This window comes from Vigna umbellata, chromosome 1 (assembly GCF_029865625.1).
Source record: "Vigna umbellata cultivar VRB3 chromosome 1, Vumbellata_1.0, whole genome shotgun sequence".
Classification (NCBI taxonomy): domain Eukaryota; kingdom Viridiplantae; phylum Streptophyta; class Magnoliopsida; order Fabales; family Fabaceae; genus Vigna; species Vigna umbellata.
In genome coordinates, this window is record NC_142165.1 from 23580589 (window position 1) to 23600615 (window position 20027).

The 20027-nt window shown below is 34.4% G+C and overlaps 1 protein-coding gene across 4 annotated transcripts; it reads left to right on the forward strand.

Moving 5' to 3' along the window:
- The first annotated feature begins 5857 nt into the window (after positions 1–5857).
- On the forward strand, positions 5858–18613 carry LOC124826754 (nucleoporin). 4 transcript variants are annotated; one of them, XM_047299673.2, is made up of 9 exons: positions 5858–6107; positions 6461–6612; positions 7247–7895; positions 8041–14768; positions 15359–16190; positions 16294–16979; positions 17419–17557; positions 17656–17737; positions 17816–18613. In XM_047299673.2, exons 2-9 carry the CDS (start codon positions 6562–6564, stop codon positions 17916–17918), a joined length of 9270 nt encoding a protein of 3089 aa, XP_047155629.2. In that variant the 5' UTR covers positions 5858–6107; positions 6461–6561; the 3' UTR covers positions 17919–18613. The 4 variants fall into 4 exon arrangements, with proteins under 4 accessions (XP_047155629.2, XP_047155632.2, XP_047155634.2 ...); XM_047299676.2 differs by having other exon boundaries at positions 15362–16190; XM_047299678.2 differs by having other exon boundaries at positions 7247–7882; positions 8052–14768.
- Positions 18614–20027: the final 1414 nt, after the last annotated feature.

Below are 20027 nucleotides of genomic sequence, written 5' to 3' on the forward strand. Positions count from 1 at the left end.
TGAAGGTGCTGGTGTTGCCGCTGGTGAAGGCGGCGTTTGTCTGAGTCGAGGCGGCGATGGAGGATGATTTCGCCGTGGTAGCGAGAGTCATGGTCGTAGAGAACGCCGAACCAATTGTCGCAGTAATTGGTGCTGGCCTGGGAATTGTATCCTGATAAAGACGACATCAGTGGTGGCGGAGGGAGGAGAGAAATTCGCTGGAGGCGTCACTCGATCTGGCAATGACAGTGGCTTGCTGATACAAGCCTATAGAACAGATATATTTTTGTGCTGGATTTGACCCGCAGAGGGGTGTGACTTTGCTGAGGTTCCCACTGGTGCGCTTTCGCGGAGGTGCTTACGGTGGTGTTAATGACTCACGGAGGAGATTTCTGGCGGTGATGCGGCGGCTTCATCTTGATGGAGTAGTCTTATCCGACGAAATGCTTGGTAGAGGCCGAGGCTCCTCTTGTGGTTTCCTTGGGATGGCCCTCGGCCCCACGGTGGGCGCCAAAATGTTTCGGTGTACATTTTCCTGCGTGTCTTTACTGTTCTTGGTTGTCTGGGTTGCTTGCTGATCTTCAATTGTTTTCTTCATACTCGCCAAAGGAGGGGAGGTACCTGCAAAGATACTCCGACGCTCAAGTCAGATATGAATTATGGAGCTGAAGCTCTCAGGAGAATGATTATGATACTGCTCTGAAATATTATTCAGGATCTCTAGAGCATAAAGAGAACGTACCTGGACTTTGGTCCTGTCACTGTATTTATAAGCAAAATAAAAATAACCACCTTACCTAAAAATGTGGTTAGTGGCTTTGACAAATATCTAAGATATTTATGTTATTACATAAATATCCTTACTACATAACACAAAATAATCTTTAAGCGGGAAACAAATGATGTTCTTCAGCCGAGACAAGCTCATAACTAATTGAATTATCAATAAATGCTGAGAGGTTATCCTCACAATTGCATTGACAAATGCAGGCACTTGCATCAATTCACTTTATGATGATATCATAAACGAAACATATTAAATGACCACAAAAGATGTTTAAGGTGAGGATAAGAGGTTTTTTTTTATAATTTCTTGTTTAGGGCTTTCATTGGGTTTTGTAATTATTTTCTATGTTTTTGTATTGGACTTTTATTGAGTTTTGTATTTATTTTCTATAATATTGTAATTAGATACTTTCTGGACATTATTTACCATAAAGTAAAAATTATAATTAATAGTCAAGGTGTAATTTTTTCTACTTAAGAATGTACAAGGTCCAAGAGTCACAATTCAATTGTGACTTGACCCATTTAGTTTTGGTTATAGGATAAATGATGTCACATGTATGTATTTATGTATGTGTGTGTAAGAAATTTAATCTCAAGGCCGTGGTTGTGTTCACATTATTGTGGGAAGTGTATTTTTATTGTTAAGACAAGATCATTTAGAAACTAGATCGTTTAGCAACTCAAGTTTTGAAGTTTAACAAAAAATATTAAATGAAATATCTCTCTGAATGAACGATTATTTTAAAGAAAAAGCATGTAAGAGAAAAATAGTTTGAAACCTCTTTTATAAACAAAAACAAACTTATAACAATGTTTTCTATAACTATACTGATAAACAAAGTTTTATAAACAACATCTAAAGAAAGAAAACGTCTTTATTAAAGAATAATCTAATAGACGATATGTGTTAAAAATAGAGTTTTTAGAAACAACATAGAAACGGACAACATTTTACAAGCAAGTGTCTTATGAACATAAGTGTTTATCTTAATGCTAACATTGAAGCTTAAAATATGTTTTATTAAAACAATTTTAATTCAAGCAAGCGTCTTACAAAATGTATCATCTAACAAAAGCATGTTAAACGATGGTATCTCAAACAGCTTTTGAAAAAATATTTAATGTTTTACACCGTTTGATGATTATATGTTAAATGCTTTACTAAACGATGTATTTATTAATGAGTTGACATATGATAAAATGTTTTTAACACGCAATACAACTTAACGTTTATCAACGTTCAAAATATTTAATGCATGTACAATAAAATGTTTTGATGCTTGTATACTTTGTTCTTGATATTTGTGCAACTCACAAAAGTACAAAGACTTTATCAGAATCATTGCACCCAAGAAAAAGGTGTTGAGAGATATGAAGAACATTTTGTGAATTTTTCCCATGAAGCCTTATACTCTTACACATTGTACAAGCTACATTTTGTTAAAAAGTATGACAAAGCATTGTACCTTTGTAAAGTAGACTTGAATTTGACTTCTCACCTAAAAAGGCTACCAACTCTGCATGAAGTCAACATCTCTATCTAACAGACATTTCTTAAGAAAATGTATAAATAAACAACAGCTTGAAAAGAAGACAAGAAGAGAAATAAAGACATTATCATAGAAGAAACAAACAATACACCAAGAACAATAAAAAAACAACCGGGTGAGCTAGCGTTCAAAAGAAAACTTCATAAACAATTTAATACATCACATTTTAATTCAACATTGAAACATTCCATAACTCATAAAAACATACAATCATTTGACTCTAGACTCAATTATCCGGATACGATGTTTTGACATAGACGTCAATGAAGGTTTGCACCCATGATAGTATTTATACTTTATAGAGTTATAAATAACACGACCTACTACACATAAGGTTAATCTTTCACTCCTAACACTCAAAAGTTTAGGGTAAAGACCTCTTTCCATTCTCTCTATCACCCTATAAATCTCTACATGAGTTGAATGTTGATAGAATATCAAGATACTTCTTTTATAAATTTGTCTGTCAAGCATTCACAACAACTATCTCAAACACAAAACCTCTCATTGAGATTCTTTTCACATTACATATCATCCATACTCACAAACCTTTTCATATCCACTTTAAATCAAACTCATATATATATATATATATATATATATATATATATATATATATATATATATAACCTTCATTATCATATCACAATTTATAACAAATTGTACATAACATTGTAATAATAAACTTAAAACCAACCAAGAACACAACATAAAATATCAGAAACATGATACATATTCTTCTAAGATAATCGATTATCTCACCTGATAATCGATTATTCCAGAGAGTGTATAAGCAAAAATGAATTTTTGACTGAAATAATCGTTTATCTTACTTAGATAATTGATTATCCCTATCAGTTTTTCATCTTTCATCACAACAAACTTTGATTTCTGATTTGGTTCTCTCCAAGACATATCCAAATGACCAATTTGGTATCCTTAACACTAGAATTGATTCAAAAACATGTCTATAACTGAAATTGAGTATCAATTTGCTTATATGATCAAGAATGAGATCCACTAAATCAAACCAATAACTTAAAAGCTCACAACTTAACTTCTACATGTTACAAACCAACTTTTGATGATCTAAATGACTTACCAAGTCACAATTGACTCAAAAAAATAGACCCCAAACATTTAGCTTCTTCTCAAATATACTCTTTTAAAATTTTCACCTGTCAAAACACCAATTCTAGAGTAGAAATGCATCATTCCTCTAACCTAGTATCCAAATAAGGCTTAACAACAAATAATTATCCCAATAGCCAAATCTAACATTTCAAATTCATCAAGAAGCAAGTCTAACATTCAATAAATAATCTACGTACAAGAATTCACAAATTTAACTCAACATCTCAACTTCAACAAGCAACTCAACATGCCAAATTTCACAAACCAATTCAATTTCACAAATCAATTACCATATCATTATACAATTATCAATTAAGACCTGTTTAACAGTTAAAATCAAAATAATTAGCTCTTCTTACCTGACAAACGACCAAACAACTCTAAGGGTCCTAAAACAACTACAAAACTCAAGAAGCTCTATTTGCTCCAACAAACAATGGAAACATGATCATGGTATGCCATAAGAACCATTGATCAACAAAAGATCTTATAAAAGAATAAAATTTCACATGTAAAACCACTAAGGCTCGTATGCAAAGGAAACAAGACAAATCGAAGAAAAAGAATGGAAACTAACTTACTCTTTTGGAGTAACTAATAAGGTAAACTTGAAGATCTCGTTGTTGTGATCACTCATTCAGTTTCTAATCTTCAAACATATGAACACATGAGAAAAACTTTTAGAGAGAAATCAGAGAACTCTAGAAGAGTGGTTTCTAGAAAGATTGTGTGTTTTAAAATAATAAAACTAGTTTATAAGGAAACTATTTATATTAAAACCATTTAATATTAAAATAATCGAGTTTCACTATTTTTAAAATATCATTTTATAGGTTTTTATAATATGATATAAACAATTTGTATTATTAATAGATATATAGTTAAATAATATTATTTTAAAAAAATCTAAATTTAATTTTATTAATTGACCAAGTAATTATAAATTATAAAAAGATAAAATTAAAAATGAAAACAACTTTTGAACTTTGTCAACAAAATAAATATAGATAATAAAATAAACTTTCTAGTAAATGTTTTTTATATTATAAGAGATAATAGATAATAAATAATAAATAATAAATAATAGATGATTAAAAAACCATTTTTGAAATATTTGTTAACAAAATAAACATGAGTAATAAATTAAATTTATTTTTTATAATATAATAGATAATATATATATATATATATATTAATTTTAATTTATAAAATTTATATAAGTTAAGTTTTTAATTTACTTTATGAAAAAAATAATTTTATTCTATTTTATTTTTTCCGTAAAGGTTTTTATATAGAAATCACTTAGGAGAGGCTTCAGAAAGGAGATGAAATTCTATGTTGTTAAGTTTGTTTTTTGTCAGAGATATTTTACATTATTTATAATTTTAATGAATTATTTTACATTATTTATAATTTTATTGACTTATTTTATAAGTTTTAGTGATAGTTTGGGACATTTAACCCTTAATTAATTAATTAATGATGTATAAACTAAGTTTCTTCGGTAAATTGTTTCTAAATAAATATTATTTTTTATCTAACATTAATACCTTTTATTAACTAATTATAAACCATCTTACTCTTCTGATAATTAAAAGTTAACAAATTTATCGTACTAATAATTTACATTTAAATAAAATATAAAGTACTGATATTTTTACATAATTTTTAGAAAAATATATTTAAAAAATTAATTAATTTAAAGTTTCAAAAAAAAAAAAAAGTTTATGTATTAACGAGTTTTTCGTAGAATGATTTAGTATGCACACTGGTTTTATTTTCTTTTAAATAAATACCTAGAAATCCACTAATACCTAAATTTCTTATTATTTAATCAGTAATATATAATATTTTAAACTTACAAAGATATTAAATTAAATAAAATTTTAATTAAAATACCAATACCACTCGTGCAATACATTTATTGTGTTTTATATAAATACCTTAAAAACCACAATTACCTAAATTCTTATTGTATAAAATTACACTCACAAACCTATAAAAATAAATAAACTATCGCTAAAATTGTATATTTCTATATAATTAATTACTCACTATTGTTGATGTTATTTTTTATTAATATATAAATTAAATTAAACACTAAATAAAAGACTAATATAAACACCCAGTAATACAATTTTTTTAAATATGTTTTTTGAAAATAATAATTAAATTCAAAACAAAAAGGAGAAAAAATAAGAAGAAGAGGAAAAAGTGAAAGGACTCAAAATCACTCACAAGAACATTTTTCACATTCGCAAATGCAGGGTTGCTGCTACCTTAAGAAACCGACACCAACCGTCACTTTGCCAAACCCCAAACCAAACAAACAACCCTGTTTTTATTTATTTTTATTTTTATTTTGTTTTCTTTCCGTCATAAATTAAAATCTTTTTTATAAAAAAATAAAAATCATGTTGCTTGATTCGACTCTTAAACCACGAGAAAATAACGCTTCGTTGCGTTTAGATCTGAGAAACGGTGCTCTACCAATACCACCACACCATAGAAACAGAGAAAGAAACAAAGAAAGAAACAAAGAAAGAAAGAACGATTAGATTCGCAACCATAGCCATAGCCACTGCAAACCTCACCTCACCTCGAATGATATGCTACGACGTCGTCCTCTCGTACCGTTCAACAACTCTCAATCAAGTTCTTCTCTCTTCCCTCTTAAATCTTTCGCTATTTATTTGTTATTTTCATTTCTGATTTTTCATTCGTTATTTTCTGCGTTTCGAATCAGGTGGTTAGGTTATTCAGTGTTTGGTTTGTAGGACACGCACCTTCACGAACACGATTTGTGTTTGGTTAGAAATAGGAATAAATTTTTTACACCTTCACGCACGACACGAACACGATTTGTGTGTGTTTTATGAGTTTCAATTTGGAGGATGTAAGCTGTGAATATTTTGATTTCTCTATTTTTGTTTTAGATTGTGAAGAGCGTTACTGATTGTAACTGTGTACAAATTTGATTTGATTCGGTTGGTTTTTTGGGGTTGCAGTTTAAGAGGAGGATTTGAGCGATGACGGGGGCTCAAATTTGGTGATTCCTGCGGTTACAGTGGGGAGTAAGAACGGGGTGGATCGAAGAGTGGATCGGAAAATGGACCGAAACAAGAGCCGTACCGATCTACTCGCAGCTGGCAAGAAAAGGGTATATGATGTTTTCAATGAGTTTCAGTTATTGCTTTCATAAATGTGTCTCTGTGTGTGGAGTAGGTGAAAGGAGTGTAGCTCTTGTTATTCTAGGGTGTGTGTTTGGTAATTAGATTTTGGTTCCTATCAGAGTTAGGGAAATGTTTTCTAGGGTTTTCGTATCTGAGAAGTGTGGGGTAGTCTATTGTTTTCGTATCTGAGAAGTGTGGGGTGTTGTACACTGTAATTTAGAGAGCATGTAGATTTGATAACCAGTGATGAGTTTATTAGGTATCAATGGCTTAGAATTTAATTATGTAGTACACCAAGACCTAGAAAATCTGTATGTGAGTGTTTAATCCCTTGTGAGCAGTTACTATGTGTGTGAATCTGTCTATAGGATCCAAATTCATGTAAGAAAATAGTGCCAAGGACTGTACACTGTAGCATTCATTCCCCTGTTCATTTCATTTCTGACAGCTGATGTGTAAACTTGATTGGATTTGTTTTATTAAAATTGTTATTATTAATAAAGCATGTGGTGTTGTCTTTGTCTTCCTTGTTGATTCATTTTATTATATTTTTTGAAGACATATAGTTACAATTCACTGGTTACAGTTCGTAATTATTTTTCACTGTGTTTTAAACTTCAGCTCCAACAGTTTCGTCAGAAGAAGGATAATAAAAGTGGTAGTAGCCGCGGAAAATCATCAAAAAAGGCTGGTTTACCTCAGCTAGTTGATTCTGATTCTGATGCTGCAAGTAGTGTCTCAGTTTCAACAGTATCATCTCAGATAACTGATGGAAATGTTGAAGATGACAGTCACTCAAATGTGGTTAATACAGAAGCATCAGAGTCACAGTCTGTGGCAAACTCGTTACCTCCTGACAATATTGATCCTTCTGTTGTTTCATCATCAGTCGTCACTACATATAATACAGGTGATGAATCAGTATTAGATTCTAATGCTGAGCTATTACATCAGGTTCCTGGGATCTGTGAGAAAGATAATGAGTCATCTGCCCAGGTTCATGGGAATATTGCTGAAGATATTGAAGCTGATGTGGCAGAGAATGTGTCTTTGAGTACTTCAGGTAGCTTGGTTCCTGAAGGAGGAGAAACACATGATCATGCATCCGCACCTGTTTCTATTTTGTCCCAGCCTGCTCCTGGTACAACTGTAGCGGGTCAGTCAGTTTCAGAAAGAGAGGGTGAAAAGAGGGAAGAATTGTTGCTTTTATCACAGGGTATTCCAAATACGTCTGTGATGCAAACAAGGGAAGATCAGGTAACAGATTTAGGTTGTGCTCTCTCTCTTTCTCTGTGTCTGTACCTCCATTAATGTTATACCTTTATGTTTAGTTATTAGGATATTAATTAGGCAGGCTGGGAAAACTAATAAATGGATTTGATTTATAATTTAAATTCTCATTTGTCGCTGGGTAGGGGCAATGCAGGAGGCAGATGGTTTGGTCATGGAGAAATTTTGTCAACCCACTGATTTGGTGATTGATGGTCAGAGGGAGCTTCTTTTGTCTGAAGTTGGTGAGAGTGACCAGTCTCTTCCGGGAATTTCTTTGGAGAAAGCTAGAATTGAGGATGCATCTCATGAAGCTGAACAACTGAGCGAGTCAATTGAATTTCTCTCTTCTCAAGAGGACATTCTGTCAGATAAGCTTTCAGGTTTTGATGAAGGCCAAGGAGATGATATTGCAGCTTCAGGTACTTCAGTGAGGAATCTGGAGAGAGAAGTATTGCCTAGTTCATATCATGAAGAAATTCCCCTTCAGTGTAATCAAGAACAGAATAGTGAAGTAGTTCTCATTGAACATGATGGGGGACTTCAGGAGGGGTTTAATCAGCAATGCCCTCATGATGGACTTGCAATTGAGGATCCAAAGTCAAGGGGAGCTCATGAGTTTGATCCATCCAGACCATTGGACGTGCCTTCTGTTTTTGATGCAAACTCCATTAACCTGTTGCAGCTGGCTGAAATTATTAGGGGGCTTAGTGAAGAAGAGTGTCAGTTTCTGATTGAGGCAAGAGGAGTGGAGTCTGATTTGGATCCTTTAGCCAGTCGTTCAATTCTATTGGACCATGACATTTCAGAAGCATTTCAGAGTCTCAAAGAAGAATTGTTTCTTGAAAATTTAATGAAAAATATATTTAACACTCAACTAGCTGAACTGCTGGAGTCTGATAACCAGGGTCAACAATTGGTTGATGAAATATATCAGCTTCGTGCTTCTTATAATGAAGTTAATGGGAAGAATCAATACCTTAGTGAAGAGCTTGATAATTGCCGTGTTGATCTACATGATATTTCTAGCAAAAATGTGGAACTGCAAAATCAATTTAATGCTGCCATGGCTGAGGTGGAAGCGCTTTCTGCCAGAGTGGTTGAGCTGCAGAATAATTTTGACATGTCTCAAAAAGATTCACTGGAATTATCCAAAGAGTTGGCTGACTGCAGAGGCTTGATCTCAAGTTTACAGGTGGAACAGAAGGGCATGAGTGAAACTCTTGATTCGACAAATGATGAGAAAAGTAAACTTTTGGAGGAGAAGGAATCTCATCTATTTGAAATTAAGAACCTGGAGTCTGAATTAGCTGACTTAAAGAGTTCGATGGAAGGATTAAAACTTGAGAAGTCCAACTTAGTTGATAGGATCTCTTCTGTGACCGAAGATAGGAGTAAGATTGAAGGAGAAGTCGATCATCTCAAACATGAGATTGATAGGCTGTCATTAGATCTGGTTGAGAGTAAAGATTTGGTGGCAAGTCTACAGGCAGAAAATTCCAACTTAAATGGGAACCTTGCATTTTCAGATGATAAGATTAAAAATCTTGTAGATGAGAATCATAGTCTCTCTTCTCAAATCATTGCCTTAAATGAGCAATTGTCTATTGTAAAGGGGGAACGATTTAGGTTTGAAGGTGACCTTAAAGAAGCCTCAGTGCAGTTGGAACAAATTTCCAAGGAAAATGTAATTCTCAATAACACTTTGGGTATGCACAAGACCCAGATAGAAGACACTGGAAAGGAACACAGCCAGCCACTTTCTCAACCCAGGGACCTTGGGCGTCAAGCCAATGTTGTATGTGAACAAAGTAAGGGTGTTAAAATTGCAATTTCTGAAGATTCTCTGCATATAGACCAGGAGCCTGATGAAGGTGCACCAGTGGGGCCACATCTGAATAGAGGTGAACGTGAAGTATTTGATGATGATCTTGGGTTTGTTTCATTGAAGGATTGCTTGGATGAGGCAGAGAAAGTTTTGACGATGCTTGAAAATGCAGTTAATGAGTTGCATTCTCATTCAGTGTCCTCCAGCAGATCTGGTGAAAAAGTTTCCTCACCCGTGGTTTCCAAATTGATACAGGCTTTTGAATCAAAGGGACATGAAGATGAGCATGAAGGGGAAACAAGGGATTCCAATTTTCTTCAATCATCATCAAACTCATTTAAGTTGACCAAAGAACAAATTGAAAGTTTGAAAAAATTGCTTTCGAAGTGGAAGCTTGATGTTCAAATTGCGGGTGCATTATTCAAGGGGGAGCGAGATGATCGGAAAGCTGGTGATGCAAAATACAGTGATCTTGAGGACCAGTTTGAACAATTGAAGCAACATTGTTCAGATTTGGAAGCATCCAACATTGAACTAGCCGTTCAGTATGAAACTGTAAAGCAGCTTCTTGGTGATATTCAAGAAAAGAAATTTCTTCTTGAGGAACTCTGTGATACTTTAAAGCAAGAAGATGCCCGTCTCAAAGCCAAAAATAATGAACTTTATGAGAAGCTTGGACATTGTCAATCAACAATTAGTGAATTGCATACTGAAATGAATGATGTGAAACAAATTTCCAGTGAAATGGCTTCTAGTCTTGGCAGTCAACTAGAAAATTTGCAGAAGGAGTTGACAGAGAGGGCAATGCTACTTGAGCAAGGCTGGAATATTTCTATGGCCCAAATTGTTGAGTTAGTTGGGAAGCTGAAAGAATCAGTTGGTGGAGTTATGAGCACAACTTTCTCTTCTGACACCCACAGTAACCTGGATATCACTCATCAGTTAGAAGTTTCAGTTCATGCAGCTGCTGAAATGATTTTTGATCTGCAGAAGAAACTTGAATCTACATATTCAGAACATGAAATAATGAGCACATCATATAAAGAAATGAGTTCAAAATGTGATGATCTGCTTGGGAGGAATGAATTGGCTGTTGGTCTATTGCATAAGATGTACAGTGACCTGAGGAAACTTGTAGTCGGAAATGGCACGACTATAGATGATAAGATAGATGTACATAGTGAAGTGCTTCCTGAACTACTGAGCTATGATAGCTTTCAGCCCATCTTGAAACATATTGGGAATATATTGAATGAGAAGCAAGAACTTGAGTCTGTTACCAAGGAGATGAAGTCGGAATTCATGCACAGGGAAACAGAATTGGAAGAATTGAAACTGAAGTGTGTTGATTTAGATTCTGTTAGTAAGCTAATACAAGATCTGACAGGTGTGCTGAATGCAGATATCCCAAAGCTTGATATGAATAAATCACCCCTTTCATGGTTAGATTCTTTAGTGTCTAGTCTTGTACAGAAAATGCGAGAGGCTGAAATCCAGCATCACACGACTAAAGAACTATATGGATCCAAGGAGATGGAATTGGCTGAATTGAAGGAAAAAATGCATTATCTAGACACACTTCGTCTTGAGAATGAAAATGAAATCCTTGTTTTGAAGGAAAGCTTATATCAGGCTGAGGAAGCTCTTGTTGTTGCTCGTTCTGAATTACATAAGAAAGCAAATGAACTTGAGCATTCAGAACAGCGAGTGTCCTCCGTCCGTGAGAAACTTAGCATAGCTGTTTCCAAGGGGAAAGGTCTGGTTGTACAGCGAGATGGTCTCAAGCAGTCCTTAGCAGAGACATCCAGTGAATTGGAGAGATGCTTGCAAGAGTTACAGTTGAAAGATACTAGACTTCATGAGGTTGAAACAAAACTTAAGACATATGAAGAGGCTGGTGAACGTGTGGAAGCTCTGGAATCTGAGCTTTCTTATATACGGAATTCATCTAATGCTTTGAGAGAGTCATTCCTCCTTAAAGATTCAATGCTTCAGAGGATAGAAGAGATATTGGAAGACTTAGATCTCCCAGAGCAGTTTCATTCAAGGGATACAATTGAGAAGATTGATTGGTTGGCTAGTTCAGTTTCTGGAAACTCATTGGCAATGAATGATTGGGAACAGAAAGATGGTGTGGCAGTAGGCTCATACTCTGATGCTGGTTATGTAGCCAGAGATTCGTGGAAAGATGACAGTCAGCTACAACCAGATTCAGATGATTTTAGAATGAAATTTGAGGAGTTGCAGAGTAAGTATTATGGGTTGGCTGAGCAAAATGAAATGCTGGAGCAGTCATTGATGGAAAGAAACAGCTTACTTCGGAGATGGGAAGAGCTTGTAAATAGTGTTGAAATGCCTTCACATTTGCAGTCTATGGAGACAGAGGATAAGATTGAATGTATATGTGCAGCACTTACTGAGGCTAATCATCATATAGACGCTCTGCAACTGAAGATCGAAAAATATGATAGTTATTGTGGAATGCTAAATACTGATCTGGAAGAGTCTCAACGGATGGTGTCTGCTTTTCAAGAAGACCTTAGTGCTCTCACATCCGAGAGAGGGAACCTTTCTGAAAAAGTAGAGTCTTTGCTCCTTGAGAATGAGAGACTATCATTGCAGAAAAGGGAGGCTGAACTTGAGAAAGAAAAGCTGATTAAGGAAATGACTATTGTGAAGGACGAGTTGGAACACAAAACTGCCATTAAAGAGCAACTTTTCACTACTGATGGCAAGATCAGAAAGTTGCAGGACTTGGTTGTTAATACCTTGTCAGAATCTGATACACAAAATATGGGGTTTGGTGATGCAAATATTGATTCCTTGGAAGAATTGCTGGGAAAGCTCATAGAAAAGCTGAAGATGGAACAGAAACTGTCCGCATCGGCAAGAGAAACTGAACTTGAGAATGGAAGGCTGCTTATAGAAATAACTGGTTTGAAGGACAAATTGGAACACAAAACTGCAATTGAAGAACAGATTTTCACTATTGATGGCAAGATCAGAATGTTGCAAGTCTTGGTTGGTGATGCCTTGTCAGAATCTGATACACAAAATATGGTGTTTGGTGATGCAAATATTGATTCCTTGGAAGAATTGCTGCGAAAGCTCATAGAAAAGCTGAAGATGGAACAGAAACTGTCTGCATTGACCAGAGAAACTGAACTTGAGAATGAAATGCTGCTTAAAGAAATAACTAGTTTGAAGGACAAATTGGAAAACAAAACTGCAATTGAAGAACAAATTTTCACTGTTGATGGCAAGATAAGAAAGTTGCAAGACTTGGTTGCTGATGCCTTGTCAGAATCTGATTCACAAAATATTGTGTCTGATAATGCACCTATTGATTCCTTAGGAGAATTGCTAGGAAAGCTCATAGAAAAGCTGAACATGGAACAGAAGCTATCTGTATTGACTAGAGAAACTGAACTTGAGAATGAAAAGCTGCTTAAGGAAATAACTAGTTTGAAGGACAAATTGGAACACAAAACTGCAATTGAAGAACAAATTTTCACCCTTGATGGCAAGATCAGAAAGTTGCAAGATTTGGTTGGTGATGCCTTGTCAAAGTCTGATTCACAAAATATGGTGTCTGGTAATGAACCTATTGATTCCTTAGAAGAATTGCTAGGAAAGCTCATAGAAAAGCTGAAAACAGAACAGAAGCTATCTGCACATACAAGAGAAACTGAACTTGAGAATGAAAAGCTACTTAATGAAATAGCTAATTTAATGGATAAATTGGAACAGAAAGCTGTCATTGAAGAACAGATTTTCATCATTGATGATAAGATCAGAAAATTGCATGATTTAGTTTGCGATGCCTTGCCAGGATCTGAAACAGAAAATCTGGTTTCTGGTAGTGAAAAGATTGATTCCTTGGAGGAATTGCTGAGAAAGCTTTTACAAAATCATGCAAATCTTTTGTCAATGAATCCTGCATATGGGGTTGTAGGTGATGGACTCCGTTCACAAAAGGATGATGGTACACTTTGTGAAGAAAGAAGTATAGACGTGCAGGATAAGGAGGCAAGTATTGATAGATATAAAATTGATCTGGAGAAGTCTTTGAATGAATTGCTGCATGTGAAGGAGGAGAGAGATAGATCTTTGGACAAACAAATATCTTTATCTGGTGAAGTTGAAGCTATGACTAAAAGAATTGAGGAGTTGCAAGGGCTTCTTAATCAGGAGGAGCATAAATCAGCTTCTCTTAGAGAGAAGTTAAATGTTGCAGTTAGGAAAGGGAAGTCATTGGTGCAGCAGCGAGACAGTCTAAAACACACCATTGAAGAGATGTCTGTTCAGATGGAGCACTTGAAATCTGAGATCACCAACCGGGATAATACACTTGCAGAGCATGAACAGAGGTTGGGACAGTTATCAACCTACCCAGATAAGTTAGAAGCTCTTGAATCAGAGAGTTTGCAACTGAAGAAACATTTGGAAGAAACAGAGCACCATTTGCAGGAGCAAGAATATTCTTTGAAACTGATTTTGAACAAGTTAGGTGAGATTGAGGTTGGTGGTGAAGGTTATATTAGTGATCCAGTGAAGAAGTTGGAACAGGTTGGGAAGCTATGTTCTGATCTGCATAGTACTGTGGCATCTTTAGAACAAGAATCCAGGAAGTCTAAAAGAGCATCAGAACTGCTACTGGCAGAGTTAAACGAGGTTCAAGAGAGGAATGACAGTTTTCAGGAGGAGCTTGCAAAGATGAATGCTGAACTTGTGGATATCAGAAGAGAAAGGGATTCAGCTGAGGCCTCCAAACTGGAAGCGCTTGCACATCTAGAAAAGTTATCATCCTTGCACGAGGCAGGAAAACACAGCCATTTATCTGACATCATGGAATTAAAATCTAATCTGAACCTTGTCTTCAAAAGCTTTGGTGAGGTTCACAATTTACTGACCAATGCATTTATCTTTGATTTGGAATCTTATCGGAAACTGGAGGCTGGTCTTGAGTCATGCATGAAAGTAAACAGTGCTACAAATATGGTGGATTCATCGATCACCAAAGAACACTGGGCATCTTCTAATAAGGTATTTATAACACATGGATATTGAACTATTCAAAATTATATTTTACATCATGATTTTACATTTTCTGTATTTCTATTTAAACTTTCTTTCAAATTGTACATAAGGAGATAATGTGAAAGTGAGAATAAGAAATATAAGGTAGAATGCAGTTTGGCCAGTTTGTGACAGGGATGTGTTAGTGTAAATTCTTGTACTTCAAATTTTTTGTAGTTTCTGTTTTTGTAGTTTGTAGTTTCAGTTTCCTCAATGTTGGTGTCTTAGATATTTTTAAATGAACAGAGTTTTTAAACTAGAAACAATCGAGCAGTGGAAAGTTGAGGTGTTTTTGTCCATGTTTATCAGTATCGTAGTGTCTTTACTTTCAATCGCCTCTTTATTGAATGTAATTTTATTCACTTTTTGCATTATATATAGAATGTTGCAACTGCAATTCCAGCACAAAAACTCCCCTTCTATTTTAAGTTTATGGCTCAAATTTTATTCGTTGCATATATGGCTTGTGGTTTGTGTTTGGCGTAATTGCATTTTTAGTACTATTTTTGGTAATGTGACCTAGTTTCCTTATTAAATACTTGTGATATTTGTTCCAGAAGGGCTCTGTGCCTGCACATCCTTGGCAAGATTTTGATGCAATTGATCAGTATGATACTTCAGTTGAAAATCTTCGTCTATTTTGTCATCAACTACAACAGTTCATAACAAAGGTCAGTTCTCTTAAGGAAAAAATAAGCATACACTCAAGTTTGGCACAGGAACTAGACAAAACTCTATCTAAACTAATGGCAAGTATTCAAAGGGAAATGACTTCCCAAAAAGAGTCATGTGAAACCATGAAGAAAGAACTAAGTGAGCATGATGAGAAACTTGTTGCATTTCGTGGGATCATTGCGTACCTCTATGAAGCATGCAATAACTCTTCCATTGTACTTGAAAATGAAAAAGCGGAACTGTCTGGGACGAAGGTTGAATCTTCAGATCTAGGGATGAGCTTGGAAACTCCTTTATTTGATGATGACATATCTGAGGAATATATTAAAACCATGGCAGATAGATTGCTGTTGACTGTGAAAGGGTTTACTAGTATAAAAGCTGAATTTTTAGATGCTAATCAAAAAGAAATGAAGTCTACTATAGCAAATTTGCAGAGAGAGCTTCAGGAGAAGGATGTTCAAAGAGATAGGATTTGCTCAGATCTGGTAAAACAAATCAAGGATGCTGAAGCTGCTGCGACCAGTTACTCTCAAGATCTTGAAGCTTTTAAGATTCAAGAACATAATTTAAAGAAAGAGGTGGAAGCAATTGAGGCAGAAAGGAAGATACTCGAACAGAAAGTGAATGAACTACAGGATAGGCAAGAAACCACTGCTGAATTAGAGGATAAAATGCGATCTCAGACTACTTTACTGGCAGCCAAAGACCAAGGTGGGTTTTCTCTGTTTCGTTGTATTTTAAGAAGTGAACTTGCCATATTTCTTTTACTACTGAGAAACTTACAATATTTCTTGAACTTACTGGTTTAATGCAGAAATTGAAGCACTAATGCATGCCCTTGATGAGGAAGAAACACAAATGGAAGAATTGACAAATAAGATTGTTGATCTTGAAAAGGTTGTTGAACAAAAAAATCAAGAGATTGATAACCTTGAATTTTCTCGTGGTAAGGTTATGAAAAAGCTTTCCATAACTGTCAGCAAGTTTGATGAGCTTCACCACCTTTCGGCAAATCTCCTTTGTGAAGTTGAAAAGCTCCAATCCCAGTTGCAAGAAAGAGATACTGAAATTTCATTCTTGAGACAGGAGGTTACCAGATGCACTAATGATGTTCTTCTTGCATCACAAATGAGCAATCAGAGAAGCTCTGACGAGATCTTTGAGTTCTTGACATGGGTTGATATGGTTGTGTCTCATGATGGAGCGCATGATATACATCCTGATATGAAGAGCAACAGTCAGGTTCATGAATGCAAAGAAATACTTCAGAAGAAGCTTATGTCTTTATTGTCAGAATTGGAAAATCTAAGGGAAGTTGTAGAAAGCAAGGATGCGATGTTGCAAGTAGAAAGGAGTAAGGTAGAAGAATTGAATCACAAAACAGAAACTCTTGAGACGTCCTTACACCAGAAAGAACTGCAATTGAATTTGCTTGAAGGCGTGGAAGAAACTTCAAAGGGAGCTGGCACAAGCTCAGAGATTGTGGAGGTAGAACCAGTGGTGAGCAAATCAATTATTTGTTTAATAGTTGGTCATTTGCACTAGTATACAAAAATATTGTAATAAATCTGGATTAAGTAAACTTCTTTTTCAAATTAAAACCTCAAATTGAATAAAACATGAAATACGTCACAATTCCGTTACCTTTTCTTGACTAACAACATTCCAAAAATTTGTCAACTCAGAACAAACACAGGCAGTTTGAAAATTCGATTTTAAGTTTTAGTTATCTTGGTTAAGATATGCGTACTTTTTCTCTTCTGTCACGACCATTTTACTCTGATTAAATATGGTAGTCAGAACTTGCTTTTAAACAATAAATAAATAAAACTGAGTGGTGGTTAAAAGAAATTAAATATATTTTCATTTTGGTCGTGACATTGACACGGTTATTGATTTAAATTTGAAGGGATTTAATTCATTTACCCCTTTTTTATAGATGAACCGTTGGTCACCATCAGGTGCTTTTGTAGCACCTCAAGTACGTAGTTTGCGCAAAGGCAACAGTGATCATATTGCCATTGCTGTGGATGAAAACCCTGGTGGTACTAGTAGGATAGAAGAAGAGGATGACAAAGGTAATTCTGCACTAAACCTTTTGTACTGGTTTCTGGAGCTTTCAGCAATGCCTTACGATTCCTTTTATTTAATTCTTGTTTCGCACTTTTTGTTGCAGTCCATGGTTTCAAATCCCTCACTTCATCCAAGATTGTCCCAAGATTTACTAGACCATTGACCGACTTGATTGATGGCTTATGGTGGGTATATTTTTCCCTATGCTTTCATGGTTTAAATTTCTCTGTTTATTGAATGGTTTTTCATTCGTATTTGTGCAGGGTTTCTTGTGATCGGACTCTGATGAGACAACCTGTCTTACGGCTAGGAATTATATTGTATTGGGCCATAATGCACGCACTACTTGCCTTTTTTGTAGTTTAAGGTGCAGGTTCTGATTTGGCTTTGTATGGTTAAGCCAGCCACAGGAAGTTCCACCTTTTATAGATTGGGTTTACATGATTGACTCCACTTATACTTGAAAAAGGACTCAGTTAAGTTGTACAGTGTCTATGTCTTCCTTCCGCTTGCTTCTTGTTGCGGTGTGAGGCAGTTATAGATATAATAAATTGAAGATGCAACTGCCACAATGAGTTACAGGCAGAGCATTGAAGAAAATATTAGAAAGCAGATTGCTCAATATTTGGAGAGCAGTGGATGAATATTCAGAGCTCCACAAGCACCCTACTTGGTTCTTTTTGAAATATACCTTCAACAACATCAATACTATCTATTGGAGGATAGTTATTGTGCCTTGAAAATCTTGGACAGTCTGGTGAGCAGGATAAATGACCAGTTAGGTATATAGGAAACAATTCTTTTGAGAACTTCGATTAACGTTTTTCAATCTGCTTAGGCCTTAGAAATTTCTCAGTTGCCATTCTTTGTATTTTCACATCAATCGTAGCGTTATGAATTTTTTTTGGCAGTTTGTCGATCATTAAAATATATAGTACATGTAAACTCCAAATATATTTTGACCTTTGGACATGCATGCGTCCTTTCCTTATATCCTAACCCCATTTGTCTCGATTCACTTTTGGAAATATCTCGCCAATAAAACCGCTTTGACGTTCTTACTCGCATTCTCTCCCTTTAATGCTTATCCTACTCTGTTGCCTGTCTGAGTTTGTTACACCCTCAATAAGAGATCATTGATCAGATCAAAGAATTATTATTTAAAAAAAAATATATGCAAAATAAAAGGTGTATCAGAGTGGAATGATTCCATGAATTCACGTAACAAAATGAGAATCAATTAAGATGAAATTTCATACAATACAAAAAAATGTATAAAGAAAACAATATAATATAAATAAAGATACACTAAAACCATAATCTAGGGCGACAAAAAAAAAATCTTTTCTTTCTGGCAACAAATGTTAATGTATAAATACATGATTCTTTATAAGAAATGGTGTTTGACATATACATCCATGTCAATCTTTTATCAATGAGTTGCAAATTTTTTGAATACTCATTGAAATGGTAGATATTTCTTTCAATAACTCTACATTCACTCTTTGGTCAAATTCTTCAAATGTTTGGTTCTAGAGGACATAGAGAGCATCACAAATAATTTCTTGTGCTAATTTCTTGTAGGACTTCTCCACATTTAGATATACATGAGTTGAGAGCAAGACATCAAGAGAAAACTTGAATGAAGAACAATGATGCAGGAAATTTTGAAAATTAATCAATAAGTCTATTAACTTTAGGTTCAAAGAAGAGAAAAAGGAATTAGGAATTATGGTTCAATTGTCATTAACATTGTCATTAATTAGTTTAAAGGACAATGAAGATTGTGGAATGATCTTGAGTTTCTCCTTTTGTTTTTGTCGTTCTTCCATGAGTAGGACCATAAACACTAAGTTTAGAAGCAATTGTCAATATTTGTCTAATAGTTGGACTCCTTAGTCCTTGATCGCTAAGATTTTGTAACAAATATATGTTTTTAGGTAGGTCTCCACCGTTTTTTTTAGAAGGATCCTCCATTTTTATTATTTTTGGTTCCAAAAATATTGTTAATGTATGTATAAATCTAAATTTTATGAAAAATAACCATGAACAATTGAATTTTAGTGTCAAAACTTAACTCTTAGGTTGACAAATCAATTCTCAAAACAAGTTTCATTATCATGTTTGACTTTTAGATTTGGAACAGAAAGAAGGTGTTGTAAGTACAAGAAAAAACACCCTATATTAATGAATATGTTATGCCCATATTCTCTTCAAGGTATTACACTTGAAGTTAATCAATATCAATGACTTAATTCTTCATTATCTTATTCTTACGAGTATAAAGGATCATTAATCATCAATTATTAGTCAATAAAAATACTTAGACTTAATTTGGCCCCAAATATACTATTTTACTAATTAAAATATGAAAAAAGAAAACAAAGTTTTAAATTAAAAATAATACTTATAATATATTTTCTAAAGTTTAAAAGATAATATTCATTCATACATTTTTATTTTATGTTTATCTTT